This window comes from Protobothrops mucrosquamatus, unplaced genomic scaffold (assembly GCF_001527695.2).
Source record: "Protobothrops mucrosquamatus isolate PMUCROS unplaced genomic scaffold, P.Mucros_1.0 scaffold12, whole genome shotgun sequence".
NCBI classification, from domain to species: Eukaryota; Metazoa; Chordata; class Lepidosauria; order Squamata; family Viperidae; genus Protobothrops; species Protobothrops mucrosquamatus.
The window spans coordinates 219,571-245,058 of record NW_015386399.1 but is presented as its reverse complement, the minus strand read 5'-3'; the positions used below and the strand labels follow the sequence as shown (position 1 = coordinate 245,058).

At 35.6% G+C, this 25,488-nt stretch overlaps 1 protein-coding gene across 1 annotated transcript in view; it reads left to right on the top strand.

Annotated features, from left to right (window-relative positions):
• The window catches only part of IGF2BP3 (insulin like growth factor 2 mRNA binding protein 3), a 59,219-nt gene extending 40,200 nt beyond the window's left edge, over nucleotides 1–19,019 (top strand). The window contains exons 7-15 of the mRNA XM_015810612.1: nucleotides 1,123–1,257; nucleotides 1,835–1,957; nucleotides 7,334–7,469; nucleotides 8,454–8,585; nucleotides 11,775–11,894; nucleotides 14,507–14,581; nucleotides 15,608–15,739; nucleotides 18,006–18,119; nucleotides 18,874–19,019. Coding sequence (XP_015666098.1) covers nucleotides 1,123–1,257; nucleotides 1,835–1,957; nucleotides 7,334–7,469; nucleotides 8,454–8,585; nucleotides 11,775–11,894; nucleotides 14,507–14,581; nucleotides 15,608–15,739; nucleotides 18,006–18,119; nucleotides 18,874–18,978 — 1,072 coding nt within the window. The 3' untranslated portion in view covers nucleotides 18,979–19,019. The remainder of the gene's footprint in view (nucleotides 1–1,122; nucleotides 1,258–1,834; nucleotides 1,958–7,333; nucleotides 7,470–8,453; nucleotides 8,586–11,774; nucleotides 11,895–14,506; nucleotides 14,582–15,607; nucleotides 15,740–18,005; nucleotides 18,120–18,873) is intronic.
• Nucleotides 19,020–25,488: the final 6,469 nt, after the last annotated feature.

The window sequence follows — 25,488 nt, the reverse complement described above, 5'->3', positions numbered from 1 at the left end:
TAAGAAAGATTTTTTTAAAAATAAAAAAAAAATAGATTTCTGTAAGTTGAAACCAAGTTCAGGTAGAATACTGAAAGCATAGTCAATTTGTGAACTAAGAATGGAAGAGATGCATTTGTATGAATAAGAGAAGCATGGATGTCTATAAAATGTTTCCAGTTATCAAAATTATAATCTGGCAGAATGGAATCTGAATAAGGCCAATATGAAGAGGTAGTATTTTTGCATTGAACAATATCCAATGAAGACTTTGCATTTCATTGTACTATTCCTGTATTGTCCTTGTTGAAGCAAATAAAACTGAAGCCTATTTTTCTAGCTGTATTCACTGATTGCAGGTTTTTGCACTTTATTGATTATTTTGACATCCATTTTTGAGTGAATTTTTAGGTTTGTTTAAAAGCCAAGCATAACATCCTGTTCCTCACTGAACCAAAATGTGTTCTTCAGTCACATAGAGTTGTAGGTCTGAAAGTGACCCTCAATTAATGTAGGTCTAGAATTGGAGTACTACAAGTATTCAGATGGATGGCAAGCAGTTGATCAAGGCTTGATTTTCTATATTAGCACTACAAGGAGAAAAAAGAATTTGAAATTTTGCAAGTCCCAAGGGAGGGAAAATATAGAAGTCATTATTATTCTGTATATATTAAATAATGGGTGAATATGAGTTATTGTGGCTGATCTTTAAAAAGGTAAGTATAATAGGTCATTTGAAAGTTACAAGGCTTTCAGATAGGGAAGCTGGAAAAAAAATCCCAGAATACAATAGTGACAAATCATTTCCATGGAACCAAGCTTATTTTCAGAGAGACTTTGTCTAAAATTTGATTGGATTAAAATATATACAAATTACTGTCTTGAGGACTTGGTTTAATCCCTCAAAGGAGCTTTTTGATGAGAAACATCTTCTGTATGCTCATTCATCTTAGGGCAGATGCAAACTAAATGAGGTTAGGCAACAAGACCAAATGGATTGAACTGAATGTATCACAATATTAATGAGAATGCATACTTATAATCTGACAGTTATGACATTTGAATTTGGTTCTATTGGTTTATTTTCATAGGACTCAGATTTTGAAAGTCACAAATATTTTGAGATTTTTTTCCTCTTTTCAGGATTGATATTCATCGTAAAGAAAATGCAGGAGCTGCTGAAAAACCAATCACAATCCATTCTACTCCAGAAGGATGCTCAGCTGCTTGTAAAATTATCATGGAAATAATGCAAAAGGAAGCTCAAGACACTAAATAGTGAGTAAAAATGTTTTTGTCTGCCTGCCTACCTCTATCTATCTATCTATCTATCTATCTATCTATCTATCTATCTATCTATCTATCTATCTATCTATCTATCTATCTATCTATCTCAAATACTTAAGTATGGCAAACATATACAAAGGAATATTACATCTTAATCCTGTCCATATATATTGAAAAAAATAGACAAAAGAACACAAAAATTGTGTTCTTAATGATCATATAGATCAGGGGTGTCAAACTGCTGGCCCATGGGCCAGATGCGTCATGGCGAAACTGCGCCCACCTCATTGCTGACAATGGAAAAAAAGTTATGATACGTCGTAACGTCACGTTACTGATATTCAGTAGATAGTATAAAGGTAAATATATTCAAAGCAATTTGGAAATGATGGGTTTAAAGCTTCAACTTTTATTCTTGAGGAAATTTAATTTTCCTAGATAGTTTAAGAATTTCTTGCTTATATAATAAACTTTACAAACTTGATCATGGAAAAACGACTCTGCTTCTTAATTTGTGGTTGATAAATTATGTGACTTTCATTAATACACATGTCTGGAATGTTTACAGCACAGAAGACATTCCCTTGAAGATACTGGCACATAATAATTTTGTTGGCCGACTCATTGGTAAAGAGGGACGGAATTTGAAAAAAATTGAACAGGATACTGACACTAAAATCACAATATCTCCGTAAGTATTTAGTGTTTCAAGGAAGGATATAACAAATCAATTTTGATATACTTGTTAGAACTACTAATTGCCAGCAGGGTTTTAGGAAAAAAGTATTAACTGCATTCACAGAGTTGCTAATTCCATTCGGTTATGTCTATGCGATAATATATTTTCTTGGCATAGAAATATCATTTGTTACACCATAAACTTATTTTTATGCACATAAATGCAAATAAAGATTATGACATATATGTTAGTTTCTCAGGTATTCAGTTCAGTATATTGCATTTGAAAAATGTTACAGAATTCCCAAGAGATGTTAATGTTTCCAATGCAGTGCATTCTATTGTCTCTAAATTTGACTAGAATTTCATGACATACTCATTTGTATATTATCAAGTTTCATATTTTTCATTACTACTTTTTTTAATATGGAAGTTTTTTGCACTAGTTTGGAGTTTCTAAAGCTTTTAATCTTGGGTTACTTCAGCTTCCATGTTCTGAGGAAGGCTTGTGAATTCATAGCTTCCATAGGGATCATGGAGTTTATTGCAGGTAATTCCATCCCTGCAACACATGGCAAGACACAGTGGAGCTGATCTTTACTTCAGAGCAGATGAGATGTTATCTGAAGATGAAGGACATTGACATCTGTGTTTTATTGTGGTCAGATCACTTCCTTATCAAATTGCAGATGAAAAGATCAGAACTTTTGCATGGAAGTCAGGCCCTTTAGAATAGTCTACTGCAAATGGATTCAGAAGAATTCCAGAAAGCACTTGAAGATTTTCCTGGCCACCTGGCAGAAAGTTCCATCAAAAAATGTGCTGGATGAAGTTCAGTAAGGTCTTTTCCTAGTTTCTGATTCCAAACAGTTCCTTATTTTCCATGGAACTGTGGGAAATGAAATGACTTAAAAGATACCTAGTATGATGGTGATAGAAAAATCAGAAGTGAATGTAATGGAATAGATCACTTTTGAGCTTTCCATGGTAGTGATAAAAGTGGCAAAGCCACTATTGTACCTGCATATTCTTGACCCTGTTTCTCGTAACATGGACCTTTTGGAAGAAAGAAAAGCAGACAAAACACATACAGGTTCAAAGAAAAAAATTATAATTTCTTGACAGTTATTCATACCTGCTCTGAGCTGATTATTGGAGATGAAGGTATAAGTTGCCTCATTTAGCAACTACAGTTGGAATTGGCAGCTCTGTCACTAACTGAACCAGTTGCTAAGTGAGAGATCACATGACCACATTTTACTTTTTTGAAAATGACAAAGAGTACTTAGTTTCACATCTTTAGCTTTTGTTTGCTTCCTAATTATTCTCCTGTCCTTTAGAATGATTACCCCCACAGATAATTTACAAGAAGAGAATTAATCCTTGTATTTATATTATTTGGAGAGAAATGGATTGGAAGAGAATAAGCAACTGCACACACAAGGGGGGGAAGCATATCAAAATCAATCTGTCAGTAGCCTCAGGTGCACTCAACATACAGCATATTCAGCAAATGGGGGGAGGGCATTGCCCAAAGAAATTGTTTCATAGGCCTTTCTTTTTTAGATGGATGAGTGGAGAATAGGAGTTGTAATTGGTATGTGGAAGGGGGAAAAGGCCTGGCAAGCACTAAAGTGACTTTGGGGCAGGAGAGAGACAGTGAGGCAAGAGAATGTTTCCTTTTTGGCAGACCTCAGATGGAGATGGTGTCTTTGGACAGGAGGGAATCAGTGAAAGAATGCCTAACCCCATATGTGTGCTGAAAGGGGGAAGCACTGAAAGATGGGCTTCACAAGAGCTGTGTTGCACAAACTGCCTTGCTACTCTGTTCTACTTGGTAGCTGCACAGTAGGGCCCTTGGCGAAGCTTCACTGCTTCCCCCAAAAGTTTGTGACATTGGGACTGAGACTCAGCTGCTCCTTAATCATTAGGTTTTTCTTAGGGCAAATGAGGCTCAGGTTTCAAACAGCTTTTTAATTTAGGCTGTGTAAAACATTCAAGCCATGGAACAGCCAGTTTGAGTGCCCAGAAATAAGAGGACAGAAAAGGCAAGCCCAGGAGTGGCTTATATTGGCAGTTAAGGAGGAGAAGGAAAGAAAAATGAGAAAAGAGCAAATAAGCCTGTTAGGTACACCACATTTTAATTAAAGCATGTTGGTGGCTAGGGAGAAGGAAGGAGCTAGAAAAATTAAGAGTGTGGGCTGGTGCACAGACTATGTTGAGGAAGATTAGGTGGAAAGAGGGACAAGGCCTTGTCTTACTCACTGTACCAAAATTTGTCCTAGCTGAAGCCCAGAACCAAAGAGTGTTGAATGAATGAACTGGCCAAATGTCAAAGCCAAAACTGTTTGATTCACAAAACATTTTTCCATGTAATATGCATCTATATTTGTGATTGTTTACCATTTTAAAATAATTTATTGTCCTTTAAATATTTTTATTTCAATACTGTGTTTTTTTGATCAACCACTATGAAGTTACAGCAGCTGATGCTATTCTCTTACATAAATCTCATGTAAGGGAAAATAACAGCTGCTGTTTTTCTTCAGTGTTAGTGAACTTTGACTCAGTTTGACTATGACTCAAATTTCATAATCACCTTTAAGGCCTTGTAATTTCTGAGTCATATCAGAATAGAGTTGATGAATGAGATTTCATCTTTATTTTCCAAATTCATATCTTGTTTTTTCAGAAGAAGTCTTATTCCCCCAGTGTAGTATATTTCTAGGCTCTAGCAAGTGTACTAGTAGAGAATTATTTGGTACCAGTTTGAAAGAATATAGTATAGCTTTCTCAGCTATAATCCCATGTGTAGTAAAGTGGCTGCAATGTTATCATGATCTCACAATACAAAACTATCAATAGAGGTATTGTATCTCTTATGCGTTTTACTCATTCACAAAGAGAGAGCTCATTCCACCCAGAGTTCTGCATCTGATTTTGACAGGATCATCCCCCATTCCTGATATGCTTACCATGCAATTAAAAGACTTCTTTTTTTATCAGGAAAATGAATAGTTTGTGAAACAGTTTTTTCTCAGACTGGGAATAGGCAGAGAAGGAATGCTGCATTTCTTGTTTGGGTTAGGTAGAGGAAATAGACAGCTACCAAGGCAACAAAAATCTACTTGAATGCCTCCAGTTTGAATGTGAAAAGGAATCGGGATTGAGGGTCAAATGCTTCTCTAGTTGCTCTGTATCACTGAGTATTCATGGTTTAAATTCAAGGAAAGGAATGTCAGAGGTTGCTGGTAGCCCACAGGGAATGGTACTTTGTTTCCCAGTAGGGATTCTTCAGATTTCCCAGTGTAATTGTGTCTCAAAGAAATTGCTGTTGCCTGAATGCATACTATGTTGCATATGTTACTAGAGTTTATGTTTTCATGTAAATTATAGAGTCCTTCTTCATTCTGTTCTTAAGTTGCTTGGGGCTGGTCCTTTGTCTTGACATAGTTGCATTGGCTCATAGAATTGGAGATGGAATCTGCTTTTTTTACAGATGCAAAAAGATACACTGTTTTACAAGTGTAAGTAATCTAAAAACAAAATAGTTGTTCAGAAACATCTGTTCACATTTTATGTTTAAATGGTGTGCTACTGGGTATTAACTGTGTTTCTTGCTTCTGTCTTGATATTTGAAAGAAGAAAGGATTGGATGCTTATACAAGAATCCAAACTATTGGGGTGAGATGGGAATATATTTTGTTTTACGTCAGTGTTGGCTTCATTTTGTTGCTCTATTTGAGTTGAAAAGTTGCACACCTTGGTAATATTTAATATAACATTGGATCAGGAGTGGCATTTTACTCACCAGTGAAGAATAACTTGAACTAAAGGAATCTGCAAACATCCTTGTCTAAAGGATGGATGTCTGAGACATCAATGCGTCATCCTTTAGGGAATCTATGTAAGGCCATACTGCATTCAGATGTTTCTCAAATCTTTTTTACATAGTTGTACATAATTTTGTAGCAAGTTCTAACAGTAGGCATCGATACATCAGTTAAGGGGCAGTGTTTTCCAACATTTTTGAAAGAAAGGAGATCAACCTATTTTCACCGATCTCAGTTTTGAGGGCTACTGCAAATTATTAAGAGATCATCTTTCTTTATCACAAGCTCCCTGTGCCCCTCAGAATCAAAAAAAAATATTCTTTTGTTTTGTTCTCCATTTCTCTGCATTGTTCCTCTTATGTTTCTTTGTTGGAGTTGTTGGATAATAAAAGAAAACACTTCAGTGCAGTTTTCTTAATTTTTTTTATGGCACCCAATGGACTACAGCTCTCAAACTGGGTGGGAACTCCCTCCCACCTCCTGAGGCAGGAAATCTAGTAAGATCAGCTTTGCTTCCAAGTACATGGGAGGAGGAACTCTCCATGACACATTCTGCAGTAAGTCCAGTATTCGGTGGTAAACTCCACAGGGATACTGAATTGATTTAAACTATACATTTTAAAAATCTGCATCTGGAAAGCCAGGGGAATCACAGGTCTCCTTCCCTCTTGTAAGTCAGTAGCACAGAGAACTGTTGATCCTCACTTTTGTGAGGGAGGTTTTTTTTTTTTTAAATAGAAAAGTTGTAACAGGTAGTATCATTTGAATTGGCCAGTATGTTGTAGTTAAGATACATTTTGTGTTCAGTCTGTTTTAATAATTGTTATATGTGTATGTGTCTGTGTTTGCATGTTAGATGGAACAAGATTAGGATCCATATATTTGTGAAAGAGGAAAAGAAATTTATCCTAGTGCGTTTTATTGTCAAAAGACTCATGTTTTGATTTTTTTTAATTGTACACATTTCTGGATTTGTTCAATTTTGCAATAAATTGCTTATATCAATAGCCATGAATTGAACAGTGAAGCCTTTTATCCCTATAGCAGCTGTAAAAGTAATAGTATAGCTTCAAAATGTTAAACACTGAGCAATGTGATGACATGTTAAATATGTGGTTTTTAATATACACGAATACAACCCGTACACTTAAATAATCAGATTTAGAAGAGTAGAAACTTAATTGTTGAACATTATCTTCTGAAGGTAGAAGACATTAAAAGGGAGGCTAGATCCTACTGGCTTCTTGCATACTATATGCTTTTCTTCTCAACCAATCCATGTCGCGACATGACTCAACTAATGAACTATATTTTGTTAAATGACTGGCATTCCAGTTGACTATATCATTCATGAAAATGGATTGGCTGACAGTCAGGCATTCTTGAACCTGGGTTACTAATTGTACATCTAGGATTTCTATATTCTAAAGCTTTGTCTACTATTTTATCTGAAGAATTATAAATACTTAGGTTTGTTTGAAAAATAATTATTTTCAGTTTCAGCTTTATATATTAGCTATTACATGCATATCAGTTCACATCTTTCTGCTATGAAGATTGCAGGACTTGACACTATATAATCCAGAACGAACCATTACAATTAAAGGCAGTATTGACACGTGTGCCAAAGCTGAGGAGGAAATAATGAAGAAAATCAGGGAGTCATATGAAAATGATATTGCTGCTATGAATGTAAGTGCATTTCTTATGAGGGGTGTAAATTTGCTATCATTTTATTTTAGTATTTGTCCAAAGAATTACAATAGAGCTAAATCAGTTTCAGGAAAAAAAGTTTATATTTTGTCCTATCTATTGGAAAAATCTAATAAAATGAATACATATTAAAGAAATCCAAATAGGCACCACCCAATTATCCCTATTCACAGTTGGAGAGTCCAAATGATCATCTTAGAAAAGCCTTGCCTGCTTAGTTCTGTGTTAATGTCAGAAATAGAATTTTATATATTCCTGATTACATTATTAAGGTAGACTTACTGTCTTTGAAAATAATTTGAAAGACATTATTTGAACATGTATGCTTATGAGTGCAGCATTTCTTTAAAGGCATGTCTTTTTTTTCAGGTAATACTTGATTCAGAAAGAAGTCATAACTGTCTAAATGGGTCGTGTTAATGCATTGATTATGATGCTTTACTAATGGTCCAGAGTAGTTAGTTAGGTACTCCAGTTGCAAGTGCATTCATTCTCTCTTGATTATTGTGATTGAAAGGTGCTGTAAGCCATTATATTGAAAGACATAATAAGTAGAAAATTTTAGCCTCAAGTGATTTCATGATAATGTCAATTCTTTTAAGAAGACAGTTCTTATTTCTCCTTAGTGTGTGTTGCAATCTTTCTTCATGTATTTAATTATCTGTGAAGGCTAAAATTGTAGAACATGCAGATTTAAAGGTATAATATTTAGTGAAAATATTTCATTATGTTACATTATTTCATAGAACCAATTAATAGTTGCTTTTGTCAGAATTGTAGTGTATATATAGTTAGATGTTGATAAAGATTCTGATATTAATTTTTAAATTAATTAGCTACATGAAATTTCACTCCATTTAAATTATTTACATTTTGACTGCTAATCAAAAAAGAATTCTTTATTTAAGATAGTAATTATTTTTAATTATGTTGCTGAACTAATTATCTTCCATATTATTCCAGCTTCAAGCACATTTAATTCCAGGGCTAAATCTGAATGCCTTGGGTTTATTCCCACCTTCTTCTTCAGGGATACCACCTCCCACAGTGGGTGTTGCTCCAGCCACTGCTTCCTCTTCATATCCTCCATTTGGGGTAATTTTAGCTCTTTGTATATTTTGCACAGTAGGTTATAACTTATATATTGCATGAAAATATATTGGTTTCCCTGGTTTAATGGAAATATTTAGTGTGATTTTTTATGATATTAAAATCTTGAATTAGGATAGCACAACATGTGAAGAAAATAACAATTCACAGAATATTTAGAGAAGAGTATATACATCTAAAGAAAGTATGACCAGCTATGTTCCTGAGAACCAGAAATAAATGGAGGAAACTTGGTTTTTGAGCACATGATTCTTATTCATATACATCTTGTTAAAGAACAATCATTTAAATATGAGCCAGCAGTATGCGGCAGCAGCCAAAAAAGCCAGTGCAACAGAGGAATAGAATCAAGATCATGTGAAGTATTAGTAGCACTTTATAAAGCCTTAGTAAGACCACACTTAGAATATTGCAGCCAGTTTTGGTCACCATGTTATAAAAAAATGTTGAGACTGGGAAAAGTGCAGAAAAGAACAACAAAGATGATTAGGGGTTTGAAGACTAAAACATGAAAAACGGTTGCAGGAATTGAATTTGTTTAGTGAAAAGAAGGACTAGGAGTGACATGATAGCAGTGTTCCAATATTTGAGAGAGGCTGCCACAAAGAAGAGCGGGGTTAGGGTTAAGTAGGACAGCCACTTTTCTGGAATGGTATAGGACCGTGATGGCAAACCTATGGCACGCGTGCCACAGGTGGCACGCAGAGCCCTCTCTGTGGGCATGCGCGTCGTCGCCCCAGTCCTAGGCCTTCAGCTGAGTTTTATAAAACCTTTTCGCTTAGGCCTCTGCCGCCATGGGCAACAAAAAAAGAAGGTTCAATCAATCAATTTCAACTTCTTGCGGGAAAAAAAAGATCTTGCAAAGTTGGAATTGATTGATTGAACGTTTTAGTCCTGCCCAGTCTGCCATTACCACCGCAGCCACGCCCACCCAATGGGCCACTCCAATCCAATGTGCCACGCCCACCTGGCACCCGACGATACATAAATGGGTTTTGGGTTGCAATTTGGGCACTTGGTCTCTAAAAGGTTCACCATCACTGGTATAGGATCTCCTGTTTGAGCAGGGGGTTGGACTAGAAGACCTCCGAGATCTCTTCCAACTTTGTTATTCTGTTGTTCTGATAAGTTTACCGTTTGAAAATTATGTCTATCGCTGTCCTATTGGAATATACAACAATTCTTTTCTATTATAGTCTAGCCATATTCCTCTGTCAATATATTGCACATTGAAGCTTGTTTATTTAAAACCATATGTTCAAGCTCCTTTTACTTAATTGTAGTATGTGTATATGTGTGTGTGAGAGAGATTCAACAAGAGTTCCTGGAAAGTAATCTAAGGGGTGATATGTCATTATGGCAAGAATGTTATGATTCAGAGTTTCTTCCATAAGGTGTTTTTGTTTGGGATTATATTGTGCTCTCATTCATTTCTCTTTGGGGGGTAGATTTCCAATAAACATGATTTGGGTTAAGAAAAACACAAGAAGCTATCTTATGCTGAAGAAGATGACTTATCTAGTTCATGTGGTCTCTCCTGTTTTTCTCGAATCTGGTTCAAGATTGATGAACTTTAGTTTCCAGAATTTTCTAGACAGCTGTCTAAAGCTCTTGGCAGCTTTCTTGGTTTCTGACTGCCCTAATGTCAGGCATGAAAAACCAAGCCCTCACATGATTTGTTGCTTAAAACCTATGCACAGGAATCTTCTCAACCAATAGTCAATATTGGTTAGCATTGGATGAGGGCCAATCACTATCAAGGGGATTTGGATTTTGTGGCTACATAATAAATCAAAACTTTTTATTCCTTCCCCTGGTTCTGCCATTTTCTCTCCTACAGTTACAGACGCCAGGTACTAAACCAAAGATTTCTTTATGCAAAGATTAAATCATTGAAGTATTGTTAGCATCTGCATAGGTTGTTAGAGACAAAATGTGTATATGTGACCCTTTCTTTTCATCTTCATGCATTTATATAATTTGTATTTCAGTGAGATATTTTTAAGGATGGTTATTTCTATTGTTAGTCTTTCAATAGTTTTTCTAAAACAGTTTTGATTGTAAAGCTTGACTACTTTTTTCTCTTTGACACAAAGAAATGCAACATACTTGTTAAAAAACAATAATTAAGTGTTATGTATTTAATCGTCACAAATAATGGTAGAACGTTTACAGCTATTTTATTATAATACAGATGAGCAAGTTCATCCATTTGAAAAACTTGTAAAATGATAAAACAAGTATTTAAGTATACAAAAAATAGTCTAAATTAAATTTTATAATAGAAATAAAGTCAGACTTGATTATAAATTAAAACCCTTATACCTGAATATATTTGCTGCAAAAAGAATGGTTACAATCTCAACTTGGTTTTAAATAAATCAAGTTCAGATGTTCTTCAGGTTTTTTTTATGTCATCCATTAATAATACTTGAAATATTTCTTTAAAATATTTCTTTAAAATCAGTGGAGTGTCCTAGTGTTGTATAAACAATAATATTACATGCAGTAAGATCTCTTGAAAATGTCAAACTTCAATATGGAATTTGCAATCTCCACCATTGGAATTCTTAGTGCCATTTAATTCCTTTTAAAATTATACTTATAAATCATATAGAATTGACAAAGAGTTTAATGTGGTTCTGTTGCTGATCAAATTGTGTATGTATGTGTACATGAGTGTATGTGTTTATGTGTTTTAATATGATTGTGTTTGGTATCCTTACTGTTCATGCCTTTTTTTTTACCGTTTCTGACCAGAGTCACGTCTTGTGAGATGGACAGACATATAAAGATATTAATCAATTATAATTCTGTTATGACCTTTATAAAAGTTTATATTTAAAAAAACATGAAAAATGGGAAACACATTAGCAAAACTTGATAAAATTCTCTATATTGAACAGGCTGCAGCTCTTTTAAACCTATTTTTTTTACTGCATATGTTCTGAATTTACTGCCTACGCTTCATTTTAAACCACTGCTTTTTTTGAAGTTAAAGATTTGGGTGTTTGTGTGTGTAATTATCTTTCTCTGTTATGTATTTGATTTAAATTGTGTATTTAATTACATTTTTAAATCAAAATATTTATAGGTATAATCTTGGCTTAAGAGTAAGTTTAGCCTCATGGTTGTTCATAGCCCGCCTGTATTTTCTTTGCTTTTGCATTTCAGCAACAACTAGAGTCTGAGACGGTTCATCTGTTTATCCCAGCCTTAGCAGTGGGAGCCATTATTGGCAAACAAGGGCAGCACATCAAGCAACTTTCTCGTTTTGCAGGTGCCTCTATTAAGGTAATATCAGATATTTATACCACAGTCTTCTTGACTCTTAAGAGCAAGTTTTTGCAGGCCCTGTTCTGTGGCTACCTCAGACACCCTACCTTGCATATCAAGCAATAACTGGTACTTCCTGTTTCTAGAATGGGTATTCCTGGCTCATTCAGAGACAAGATAATTATAAGAATATTTTTAAAAGTTATTTGAGAGGCGAAATAGAAGTTGTAAAAAAGAAACCAAACCCTCTTGGTGGTCGTGACTTTTACATAATTGCTCTTAGCATGAAAGCTTTAGGCCATGTTTTTGAAGTGCAGCTTAATTGTTTCCACACAACTTTTAATGTTTAATTCAAAACAAGAGAAGCAAATGGTTCACCATTTGAGAAGTCCACTTGTCTAGATTTCACTTTAGTTCAGGTAGGTCAGCTCTTTGCTGAGTAAAGAAAAGCCAGTACAGCAGCATTATAGCAGAAAGCATTTAGTTTTCAGGAGATAGAAGATATAAAAAATATTACTGTTTTTCTTCACAATCAGCTAATCAAATAAATCACAATAAATAATTCTTTTCCAGTAATTTCTAGTTACCAAAATGGTAGATCTCTGATAGCAGGATATATATTTACATAAAGATATGATTCTGATGAAAGAAGTACCTTAGAGAGAAAGATTGTTACTAACAGCTGTACTGTAAAAATCCGTAAACAGATCTTTAAATAATTTTTATTGAATTTTATAAGAATAAAAACAATGCAAATTTTGTAAGATAAAAGTAAGAAAAGTAAAGAGGAAATATGTGAAAAAGTACAAAGAAAGAAATATAAAAGAGAAAGAAAAGAAGCAGCTTTTAAGTAGATTTATATTTTTCCCCCTCTCTAATAGTACAACAAAATTTCCTTCTATCAATAGTCATTCCTTTCTAATCAAACCGATAAATCATGTTAATTTTTGTCTTTTTCTTTGTCCAGCAAAACAGTTTGTAAGGAATTTCCAGTCATTAATAAATGTACTTATTGACCTTTCTCTATCAACAAGTCAGTTTTGACGTTTGTTAATTCTGTTATCCTCACCAGCCATTCTTCTATTTCAGAGTCTTTCAATTTTTGTGAATTTAATCTTGCAGAAATTATAATATAAAAAAACAATTTTCCATAACTCTTTCCTAACTGTTCCTTAGTCTCAGCAAGAGGAGCTCTGATTTCAACTGAATATTAATCTTTAAAATTATTTGTATCACAATATCTATTTTAACCTAAGATTTTCTGGCTTTTTTGCAAGTCATGGTAGACATGATTAAATGTGGAGATCACTCTTTCCAAACCCATCAAAATGGTATCTTTTTCTATTTGAGTTTGTTAGTAAAAAAAATAATTTTGTTGGTTCAGTATTCTGATCAGGATTTCTTTTTAAGTACAATCACATCTGCATTATTAATCTTGAGTTTGATAATAAAATGCTGCTGCAAAACTTGAGTCTAATCTTCTTTCTGACAAAGTACACAAGAATACCCTTTGGTACATTTCTTAATTTTGAAAATCATGTATTGATTCTATACACTTAGTCATTTCTGCTGCCTTATATCATCCCAAAAAGTTTGTTAAAGATTGCTGTTTTAAAATATTTTAAAAGTATTATTTCATTTTTGCTTTAGTTTCTGTAATTCAGAAAGAAAATTCTAAGAGTCACAGAGTTTTCTTTGTCTCACTGTTTTCAAAGGCTTCAGTTGATTGTATTTAAAACTGAAGGTTTGAGGGTTTGGTATCCTTTAAAAGGCTGTGTCTTGTGTATGGAAGCACACTGTTTCTCCCTTGACCTTCTGCCACTCTATTCTCAAGAAAACCTTCCATCTCGTCATGAGAAGCAGCAGTCCAGGGGGCAGTTGGACAACTTGTTAGTTTTTCTTTTATCTGGAACAACAACTTTACCACTCAAAAATCCCTGCTGGCTGCCATTCGTTGCCACAACCAGATCACTCTTGTTTGGGGACATCTAGTCCACCATTGAATCTTATCTGGATGCCTACTCTCATGAAAAGATGTTTAACCAATGTGTTTTAGAATTAAAATAAGTGTATTCTTTTTTAAAAAAGTGATTTCATTCTCCTTTAAAGCAACAATAACCATCCCAAAAATCTGGAGGCCATTAACCTTAGCATGCTGCAATGCATTTTCCACAGCAGTTTTGGACAACGGATAGAAAAAAATATCATATGAGCTGAAACTGCCCCTGTGTACAAAGGGCCATTGAAGCTATAGCTCACATCCTGCTATATTGTATCTTCTATAAAGACTCATGAACTCAGTTTATAACAGCTCACCTGATAAAATATTCAGGAAATACTCTTACATGCAACTACTGTTGTCAGATCAATAAAAAATAGTTTCTCTGAATGTGGTCAAATTCTTTTACGCTGTATGCAGAATTAAGCAGACTCTAACTGCCCACTGATAATCCATCACCAATTGTAATATATTATTGTGTCTTTTATTTTTGTTTTTACAATTATTATTGTGTTAATGCTTTTATTAGTAGTGCTGATCTTTGACCATAATAAACATTGATTGATTTGATTAGAGTCCAGGGAATGGAAGAGGATCTAATGATCTCTTAAATATATCACTTGTGTTCTAGATAGCACCTCCTGAAGGACCAGATGCCAAACTGAGAATGGTGATAATTACTGGACCACCTGAGGCACAATTCAAGGTATCATTTTAAAGTTTCTAATACTCTTTGTTTGTTTGTACAGCAGATATATGCAAATAATTTGTTACCTTAGTCCCCTGTTTTGCAGTACCCTCCCAATCATCAACCTAACATCACCAAAAATGTGATTTCATTTCTAGATCATGGGAAGAAAACTCTCTATGGCCCTTGGCCATCAGAATGGCTCTCATCTGCTGAGATGTTTTCCTATACTTGGGTTAGAGAAACAATGGGTAGCTGTCACTATAGCATTTTGAATAGCCAAAAAGCTGTGCACCGCTACATTTTTGAACAGTTTCAACATTCTGCTTGAATTAGATAATCAGATACTACTAAGCTGTTTATAAATACAAAAATGCTGCCCAGTAAACTAAAACTGCCATTGTGATTTTTAAAGGTATAAATGTTGAAGATAATTGGAAAACTTAATTCCACTAAAAAATGACACCAGTGCCAAAATTGTACAGCTTGACTGTTAAATAAAGGGCATATAAAGTCTTTAATACAATAGTAAGATATGAAGGACTTTCTACATTTCAAACAGTTGCTTGAGGCAAACAATGGCTTGGAATTAAGTTTAGATATGTTGTGCATGAAGCAAAATGTACCCATATTTCTTCACTTATGGCCAACTTGTAATAATATTTATTACTGGGCATTTTTTGTTGCAGCATTCAAATCGGATATTATATCTTCCAAAAAGGTGATTTTAAAAAATCTTGAGAGGCATACTCTATTGATCACTGTGCCACTGGCTGCTTGCAGATTAATCTCTGGAAAATCAGCTCCAATGTCCTTCTAGAAAATCACATTCTAATATCCTTGAGCTAGTTGATGAGGGAAAAAATTGTTTAAGACTTCTTAAAGCTTGGGATTTATTTCTGCTGTTTTTATGTTATTTTGACAGAAGAAAATGAAAAGGATGGAATGGTGAAAAAGATCACAGTCTTCATCTTTGTGCATTATGTTCTGAAATTTAGTGTTTGATAATATTGACTGGGTTTTGTTTGTTTGTTTTACTTAAAGGCCCAAGGGAGAATCTATGGGAAACTTAAGGAAGAAAATTTTTTTGGACCTAAAGAAGAAGTGAAACTTGAAGCTCATATAAAAGTGCCATCCTATGCTGCTGGTAGAGTTATTGGCAAAGGTGGCAAAACGGCAAGTATTAGAACATGAAAAAATATTTTACCAGATTATCTTATAAAACAAAAATTTCTGATTCGAGGCCAAGGAACAGATTCTTTGAGACTCTCCTCTCCCAAATGCATTATCACATGATTATGATTTGCGATTTTCCCTGCCCACAAACCGAAACAAGAGGGAAGCCAGCAGAGAAGGTCATAAATTGGGTAAGTCTCTCTTTTCTGCACATCCTCCCCCCAAACCTTGTCATATTTCCACCTGGCCACTTACACACCGTCTCTTGCTGGGCAGCAGCCACTGCAAGCCACTTTCCTTACTGCGGGCCTGCTTGCAATCCCCCTGGGACTTGCAACTTCCTGATGGCTTTTCCACTAACTCTGGTTGTTGGAAGCTAGGAGGAAGTTGTGAGGAGGTATTTACTTAACAATGGCAACAGAGACTGTAGGGACTGCTGCTGTTAAGCAGAGACATGTGATGTCATGTTTTATGACCACAACTGTCAGACCTGGCCCAGCTTGGTCCTTTAGGAAAGAAACACTTTCGACTCCATTTGTAGCAAAAAGATTACTTTTACTAAAAGCCAAGTGTTTACAGTAAGCAAAGACAGAATTAAGAGTTCACATGCGAAGATTCCCTAGATAACTTTCCCTTTTTTGACACACACACACACACACACACACACACACACACACACACACACACACACACACAATCTCTCCATCATCCACTCACATTTGAAGATGTTTTGGTAACTATCCCTGCAACAGATGGAGAGGTGTTACATTCCATTCCCAGGTCCTTGTCCTTGGCCTTGGGATGACTCCAGATATAGGAAGGTTACTTTCTGTTTCCCCATCTTCCTTTCTGTCCCCCCCCCCCCCCCGCCCCATAGCTTATGTCAGACTGGCAAAATTACTGACCAAAATTTCATAATTAATGACCGAAATTCTGGTCCCAATTCCCATTGTAATCAGGGGCTGACTGTAATCCTCTAGCGCAGCCCTTAATAAAGTAGATTGAAGTACTCCTAATTCAAAATAATAAAGAAGTGATTGACCATAACTAAAGAAAGCTTCCTGCTCTGAAAAGGGCTACCACAGGAATACCAGCCAAAGCTCCACTTGCTGAAGGAGGCACAGTCCAGAAAGACTCACAAGTTACAGACCGACCACCTCCTTCATATGGAATGCAGCCCCATCAGGAATGAGTGTAAAGGAAGTAAGAGAATTAGTTGGGCAGTTGCTATGTATTGCCTTGTCCAGCTCCTTACAGCCTGAGGTCACCTTGGGATCTTCAGATGAACCAGGCAGACCTTTTCTCTTTTTTAACCCTGTACTTTGGAACATCCTATACCAGTGGTGGCGAACCTATGGCACAGGTGCCAGAGGCGACACTCAGAGCCCTCTCTGTGGGCACGCGCGCTGTTGCCCCAGTCCTAGTCCTTCAGCTGGGTTTTATAAAACCTTTTCACTTTAGGCCTCCGCCGCCGTGTACAAAAAAAAAAAGGTTCAATCAATCAGTCAATTTCAACTTCTCACCGGGGAAAAAAAAGGTCTTGCAAAGTTGGAATTGATTGATTGAACTTTTTAGTCCCACCCAGTCTGCTGTTACCACCGCAGCCACGCCCACCCAATGGGCCACACGCACCCAGCACCCGACGATGCATAAGTGAGTTTTGGGTTGCAGTTTGGGCACTCGGTCTCTAAAAGGTTCACCATCACTGTCCTATACTGTGGGGGGGAATTTAAGAACCTTGTTCCCTCCTGACAATTCATAAAAGTAGTACAACAGCACAATTATTTTCATTCTTCTGGGAATCACTATGGAATTTCATTGATGGTATTATTCTGCTTTGTTTGTATGGTTCTTTTACTTTGTTGTATGCTATCTACAATCTATACTGAGTCACTTTTCTTGCAAATCCTTTTACTTCCGCATTTTTTACATCTTTTCTTTCTCCTCCTATTCCCCACTCTTCTCAAACCCACAAATCTGATTTCCTTCCCTATCTTCTTCACCTGCTAGCACACATTTTTTACTGTTTTATTTTTTAAAAAATAAAAATAGTCTCTCATAAAAATACTCATTTAGACATTATCCTCTCAAAAATAATTTCTAATAAAACATTATAAATAGTTGCATACACTGGGAATAATTATGCTAACTATTTTAATATAATTTATATTTCAACAAATTTACTATTTTCTTGAGTACACCCACAAAGAATAAGTCTCAGTTACAAGATTTGAAAAGCCAATGCAATTTTACAATTTTTTAACAGGTAAATGAGCTTCAGAATTTAACAAGTGCAGAAGTTGTTGTTCCTCGTGATCAGACACCAGATGAAAATGATCAGGTGGTTGTGAAAATTACTGGTCATTTCTATGCATGCCAGGTTGGTGGAAGTTTCTGTCTGAAATAGAATTCTTTGACTTTTTCATTGTTTAATAATTGCAATCTCAAAAGGCACATGGCATTTCCCACTGAACTTATCTGTTACAGGTAGTTCTTGACTTACAACTGCAATTGGGACCAGAATTTTGATCACCAAGTGACACAGTCATTAACCAAGTCATTACATGACTGGATCCACATGACTGCAATCTAAAGTGCCCAAATTGCAATTACATGACTGTGGGGATAGGGCAATGGTTATAACTTCAAGGATGAGTCATCACTTTTTCCAAAGCCATGATAACTTCAAATTGTTGTTAAATAAATGGTCGTAAATTGAGGATTACCTGTACACTAACTTTTATATTTCCTTTTGAAGTACTTTTGAGAAAAGGTTTTTTTTTTAAAACTAGTGATTTGTGTGTAAATGCCAATGGCTTACTATTTTGGTTATTTTTAAATCACAAAAATCTTTCTTGCTCTCCCCTGTTTTGTCTAGCATAGGCCCACATTGGCAATGTGGTGGTGTACAACTTTTCTTATTTAGTTTGCTTCTTTTTTATTTACTGATTTTTCTATTTATCAGAAAAATGGGTTAAAGAATTGTGACTGTAATTGCAGTCATTCCCGATGAAATATTTCAGACACAGATGTGCTCTGGTTGTGCACAGTTTCAAATGTATTTAAGAAACGGGATAGCAGTTGGAGGAAAAAGGCATGAAATTCTCTAATGGCAATTCTTCTCTGTCACATAGCTTGCCCAACGAAAAATTCAGGAAATACTGGCTCAGGTAAGAAGACAACAACAACAACAACAGAAAACAGCAGCAAGTGGACAGCCTCAGCAGAGACGAAAATAAAGGTTTAGTAAAAGACCCTTCAGAGACAGATGCCAAACCAAAGAGAGAGAGACAGAGAGAGAGAGAAAGAGAGAGAGACTAAACTGTAATGGACAGGTTATGGGCACCTGTTGGAATGATATACAAAAATTTCACCAAGCCGGTTTGTTTGAGAACCAGGCGCAGTTGGCATACTGTCTCTGAGAATGTATTCTTTAGGCTCTCTTACTTTTGAAACCCAGCTTTAAACTAAGGCCCCCTTCACTTCCCTTTTGTTCTATTCTCACAGTTTAACATAAACTTGCTAGTTTTCTTTCATGGTTCTTACTGTTCCCCAGCAGTATTAGGCATTGATTTAATGAAGCTTTCTCTTTTGAGTTCATTGGTTTAAAAAGTAAAGGCATTGCTCTTCTATTCCACTTGTAAAAGAAGCAAAGATAATGGAAAGGTTTGATTTGGGGATGGGACTGGAGTTTAGAACAAGGGCATTAACAAAGAGGTTAAGTGTTATTCCCAATGTTAACCAAGTGGCTTTTTAAAAAACCCTTTGGCTGCATTTATATACAATACTGCCATGAATAAACTAAGAGGTTTCAGTGATGTTGGCCAGGCATAAAAAGATGAATATGCATTTTACTAAACTACCTCAGGCATTTAATACCTCAAATAAGAAATTATTCCTTTTTTCCTTTTTTTGCTTTTTTTTTGTATTTTGTATACTTTATAAAGCTAATAGTTTTTGAGCATTTTATTTTTTTAAAAAATGATAAATTTGATCAGCCAACAGTCTAGGAGCACTGCAGAATTTATTGTGATAGAACAAGTGTTGTGGGTAACTTCTAACTGCTGGCTGACAGGAGTGAGATGGAAAAAAATTAGTTTCAGATTATATATGAGGGTATCAACACAATCATTTTTTGGGCGGGTGGGGGTGGAGTAGGGAATCAGTGAATGTTCAGATTATAACCTAAACAAATGCCAATATACTCATTGCAGCAATGCCATTATTTTTCTGTTAAGATGGGATGAAAAACATTGATGGTACTTTGTTGGGAACAGAACAAGGAAGTGATGGCAAGAGGCTGGGACTTCTGAGTAAACATTAGAAAATCTGTTAGAACTGGACATTTTTTTCCTTGTATTACTTGATTGAATGCATGAACCCTTTGTGCCTTTGACCATCACTCTCTGCCTACTAATGCTAAAAGATTTGCAGCCCATTTGTATGTTCTGATTCAAAGAGCAAGCTTCATGTTGAGTTTGATAATATGCTTGATCAATTAGAGCAGTTTGGAGGCATGGGTTCTCTGCTTTCCAGCAATTGCTTCATACTCTTTTCAGTTATTGTATTGGGTGTTGGTGAGGGAGGTGAGATCAACATACTTTGATGATCCCATTTAAAGGTAATGAAAGGCTAAGTTTACACATCCTCTATTAAAGGCCACGCTAAGCCACTTCGAAGGGTTTTTTTAAAAAACAAATGAATTCATACAACCTCAAGCTTGGCTTACAAACAAGTTACAGCAGCATTTATGCACATTCTGCAACAACCACAAACTAAAAATATGTACTAAAAAGCAGGGATCACAGAAAAATTTTAATTTTTTCTTTAATTTCAGAATGTAATTTGAATTGTGATTGTGGTAATATGCATTCAAGTTTCTACACAAACTTCAGTCTACCTCAGTTTAACAATGTGGCAACACATGGTGCATAAAGACTGCTGTGCGTGTGCATGCCTCTCCGGGTGCACGAGCCATGCTATTACCTCGGACCCTTTTGTTTGTAATATTTCTGTGCATGAGAAGATTGGAACTGCTACGCTGCACTGTTTGGAGGGGCACAATTAGCAAAAACAGTTTGTTTCACCATTTTGTTGATCTACCTCTTAGATTGATAAGAAAATAGAGGCATTTCTACATAGAATAGATCATTTGCCCAAAGATTATGGTTATACAGATTAGATAACTTTTTTTGGGGGGGGAAGTTTCTTTTATTTTACTGCATTTTTCTTTACTAATTGGCTTAAAATACAAGTATATGTTGTAGTTTAGCAGAAAGAAAGAAAAACAAGTTTCTTGGGGGTTTGGAAGGGGAACAATACTTTACCTAAACTTTAGGAGATTTTTTTTTCTTATAATGAACTTTTACATTTACTGAAGTAAGAGATGGACATAATGATTTTTTTAAATCTTGAGTCCGATATTAATTTTGGCAAAGATTGATATGATTGTTTTCCTTAATAGCTTTATTTTACAAAATAAGTTGCTACATTTACACCTGCTGACATAAATATTGTCATTTTTCTTTAAATTTGTAGTTTAGTGTGGTAAAATCATGTCTTTTAGTTTCAGTTAAGATATGGCAACATGGAGTATTTCATATAGCTAGGAAGTGATTTTTTAAATGACTTCAGTGTTCAATAAATATTGATCATTTCTTCTCTGTAATGTGCCCCCTATGCAGCTTCACTTGCCAGATGCCTCTGAATGGAATAAAGAGTTTAACTCCTACTATAAGACAAATGTGTCTTTGTTTTATTTGGTAAGAGTGAGGGGTTAAAAAAAACTGAAAAAATGGTGGAGATCTTATGAGTTTATGTCCATTTTTTAAAAATGTATTGATTCATGGGACTGAAGTGGAAATCCTTACCTGAAAAGAATAATTAACATGGCAATTCACAGACTTGTAGTTCAGATATATTTCATATTTAATCTTATGTATAAGATGCCTAAAGAAGAGGCTGTACTAATACTATGATTCTAAATACACACAACACACAGCTGCAAGATTCTGAAATTTGCTTCATCAAGAAGAGAATGAACTGAAATTGATAATGTAGCATAAGTGAACTCTCATGATTCAATATTCATATTGTAAAATTGTGGGATAAATTTGCCTTCATGCCTAAAGATTTATTTTGGAAAATTTAATACTGATAATAGACTGGCAGGCTGCTTTGTGTACATCTTTGAGTATAACTCTATCAAACATATAAATAGTATTGGGTAGTTTTGTTAACTAAATCTTGTGAGACTAATTTTCTGAAAAAATTATTGCAGTGACAATAAAGCAGAAGTCGAGCAATTTGTTTGATCTAAAGTAGTTAGTTGTAAAAATAGTAGCTCTGAATTTTATGTTTATTATCAAATTTAAATACTGATCATGCTTTCAGAGTGAAATTTATTTGTAAGCATTAGTTTATGTATATATAAGCATTTTTCAAATATAATTTTATTAAGAATTATAGTAGTATCAACCAATACAAACTTATAAAATTAGAGAAAGAGCTTTTTCCTTTCTAGAATGAAGATAAAAGAATGTAATAAAAAGAAAGATATATAAAGGAGTGACTTTAAACCTCATCACAAGAAGTATAAACAAATTTTTAAATATCTTCATCCTCTATAAGGTTAAACAGATATCAACTTTTCAATTTTGGTGTCAGCAATCATTGCAACAAAATGCCTTATTTTTTATCTTGATCAAATAAACCAAGTTTATATTCCTTCTAACAGTCTTTAATTCACTTAAATGTTGACAAAATAGGTTTTTATTTCTTTTCAATTCTTCTTTATCCCATCACACAAATTTCTTCAAGATTTTAACAAACTCTTGTATGTCCAGTAAAGCAGCGGCCCCCAACTTTTGGGGAACTAGGGACCGGTTCTGTGGAAAGAGGTTTTTCCATGGACCGGAGGGGGCATGGTTTTGCATGCTGCCCGCATCCCACAGATGGGGTTTCGCTTTTTGCACAACCTGATTGCTGCCATGCCACAAAGCAGACATTGCTGACACTTTATATTGTAGTTACTAACTTCTGATTCTGATCTTCTGATCAGTTTTCAAAGATCTTTAATATTTTGAATGTTATAACATTTTGTATCATTTTGTAAGTTGCAGCATTAATTGACGTCAAGGTAGCTCCATTTGATTTAGTATGTTTGTTTTTATTTCGGTCATAGACCAGCATAAAACATACTTTTTTTAAAAAAATGCAAAGAAGTAAAATATAGTACTAATAAGATAAATTACTGGCATAGAATTACAAAATATACAATACTAGAGAAAAAATATAATTGAAATCTATAGTAAAAATGTCATAGTTAAGGTAGATAACTGATTATAAATACATAAACATACTAGACATAATAATTTAAAACTAGGCTAATTTGAAAAGGTCCGATATCTGCTGTAATTAGGATTTGATTGGGATTATTACAACTGTAATCCAACCAACTAGAAGCAGGATAATATAGATTTTTCTTATTTAATGTCTGCCTTATTTAGTGACCACAATTATGACCAGTGATAAAAAATAACTTTATGCCCTATCTTTGCTTTTATGATCTAAGCAGGCCTGTGAAACAAAGGAATGGTAAAGTAAGATTATAACTACCTGGTTTCAATTAGCAAATTTTGTTGAGTTGCCAGTCCAAATTGTTGCTCAGGGAGGACAACCTGTAAAATCTAGAGTTATTTGGAATGATATTTTTTAGAAAGAAAAAAAATGAGTTACCGAGTATGGTAACTTCGGATTCAGTATCGCTTCTGTGCAAAAGTCATTTGCATTCAGTCATAGCTTGGATTCTGAACTGGGGAACACTGCCTGAAATCCCCGTGTTCTGGTTTCCTAGCAGCAGATAAGATAATCCAGTCTCTGTCCTACATAGGTATTGTTTTATGAAGAGGAAAATATATATATCTTGGACGGCTCTATTAAAATGACAGCATAACCACAAGTCCCAAAGTTTCAATTTCCCCCTCATCACAAGGGCAGAATTGCTAGGTTTCAGAGCCTTCTCTTCAAAATGGTGGGAGGGCATTATAGCAGGTAAACGTAAAAGCTCTTCCAACGTTTTTTAGGAGTGATAATGTACTGATAATGGGTAAGTGCACTATTTTTTTCTGCATTGAGTGGAATAATATATAATGGCACCTGGATGGGATCGCTTTCTAGGCAATAATTGGCTCTCATGAAAATACCTTAGCCTGATGAAATTCCATTGGAATCCATACATGAGGGAAACTCCACAATTCTTTACGATGACACTAAGCAGTTTCTATAAGGAAGTCTAAAATTTGTCTTTTTTAAAAAAAAGCCAGATACTTTTGGTTAAAGATTAGCTTGAACTACTAATGAGTGCTTGGTACAGGTTTAAATTGTAACTATTCCAGCCTCAGCCTAAAAGACTGAGTGAGAAACAATAAAAAACAAAAACAAGTTCCTTAAGAAGCCTGACTGAACAACTTCAAATGGTTTTAAATTATATGCACACATTTAGGAGTCATAAAATGGTTGTGACATTATTTTGAAATCAGAACATTTTTAGTCCACCATATAATTACCTTCTATGCAAAAACAAATAAAAAAAACCCCAACCAGATTGTGGATATACTTCTGATCTCTTGGTGATTGAATTTGGGGCCTCCATAAGCCAGTGGCATGGAAAACAATTCCCAAGTATAGAGGGCCTGAATATGTTTGACTTTATTCTTACAGGTACAGTATTCCTCATTTAACATCTGCTCATTTAGCAACCATTCAGAGTTGTGATGATGCTGAACAAATGGGTACTTATAATAAACCTACTTACATTACATAATGTAGGAGTAGTACAATAGTCTACAAGTCAGGTTTGGATAGTGATCTAATTTTTAAAATCTTGTTGCCATAGCATTGATGCAAAAATTAAAATGAAAGGGAGGTAAAATACAACTTTGCTTTACATCAGACATGTCAAACACAAGGCCCGGGGACCGGATGTGGCCTGTGGAATGATTTCATGTGGCCCGCGAAGCCATCCTGGAAACAGTGAGGGAATGGCCCCCACTGCCTTGGCCCTGGCCCAGGCCGGCCGGGAGCCAATGTACAATTTTGTGGTGGCCATCTATGCTGAAACGCATTCAGTCTTAGCTCCACAAGACCATCTGGAACCAGCCCCTGCTACGTCGGCCCTGCCCTCTGGGTGCATGCTGGGGAGGTGTCACCCTTTGTGAGGAATGAAGAAATGCACCATTGCCTGTAAGTGGCCAGCAAATGGCCCTCGCCTATTTCACCTATTCGGCTTGATGGGCTCTGGAGGAGGGGTTTTGGCAGGCAGCAGGGCACTCTCCTCACAGTGCCGAGAGGCTGGACTGGGCGGCCCGAATCCAAAAAGAAGCACGACTGGGCAGGCTGGGGGCTGGGCGACATTGCGCTTGTTTTTGGATTTGCGCCGCCCGGTTCAGCCTCTTGGCGCTGTGAAGAAAGTGCCCCTCTACCTGCCGAAATCAGGCAGACTGGGGGCTGGGTGGCATTGCACAGGTTATGTTGACTCTCACGCTGCTCATGGCATCCCCTCTCCCAGAGCCCACCAAGCCAGATATGTGAAGTAGGTGAGGGCCATGTGCTGGCTATTTCCAGGTGATGGTTCATTTCTTCATTCCTCACAAAGGGTGACACCTCCCCAGCTGCGTTTCTTGCCTGTTTTTCTCCCTCTCATCTCAAATATTTTCCCACCACTCTGTACTTAGGAAGGAAGGAAAGAG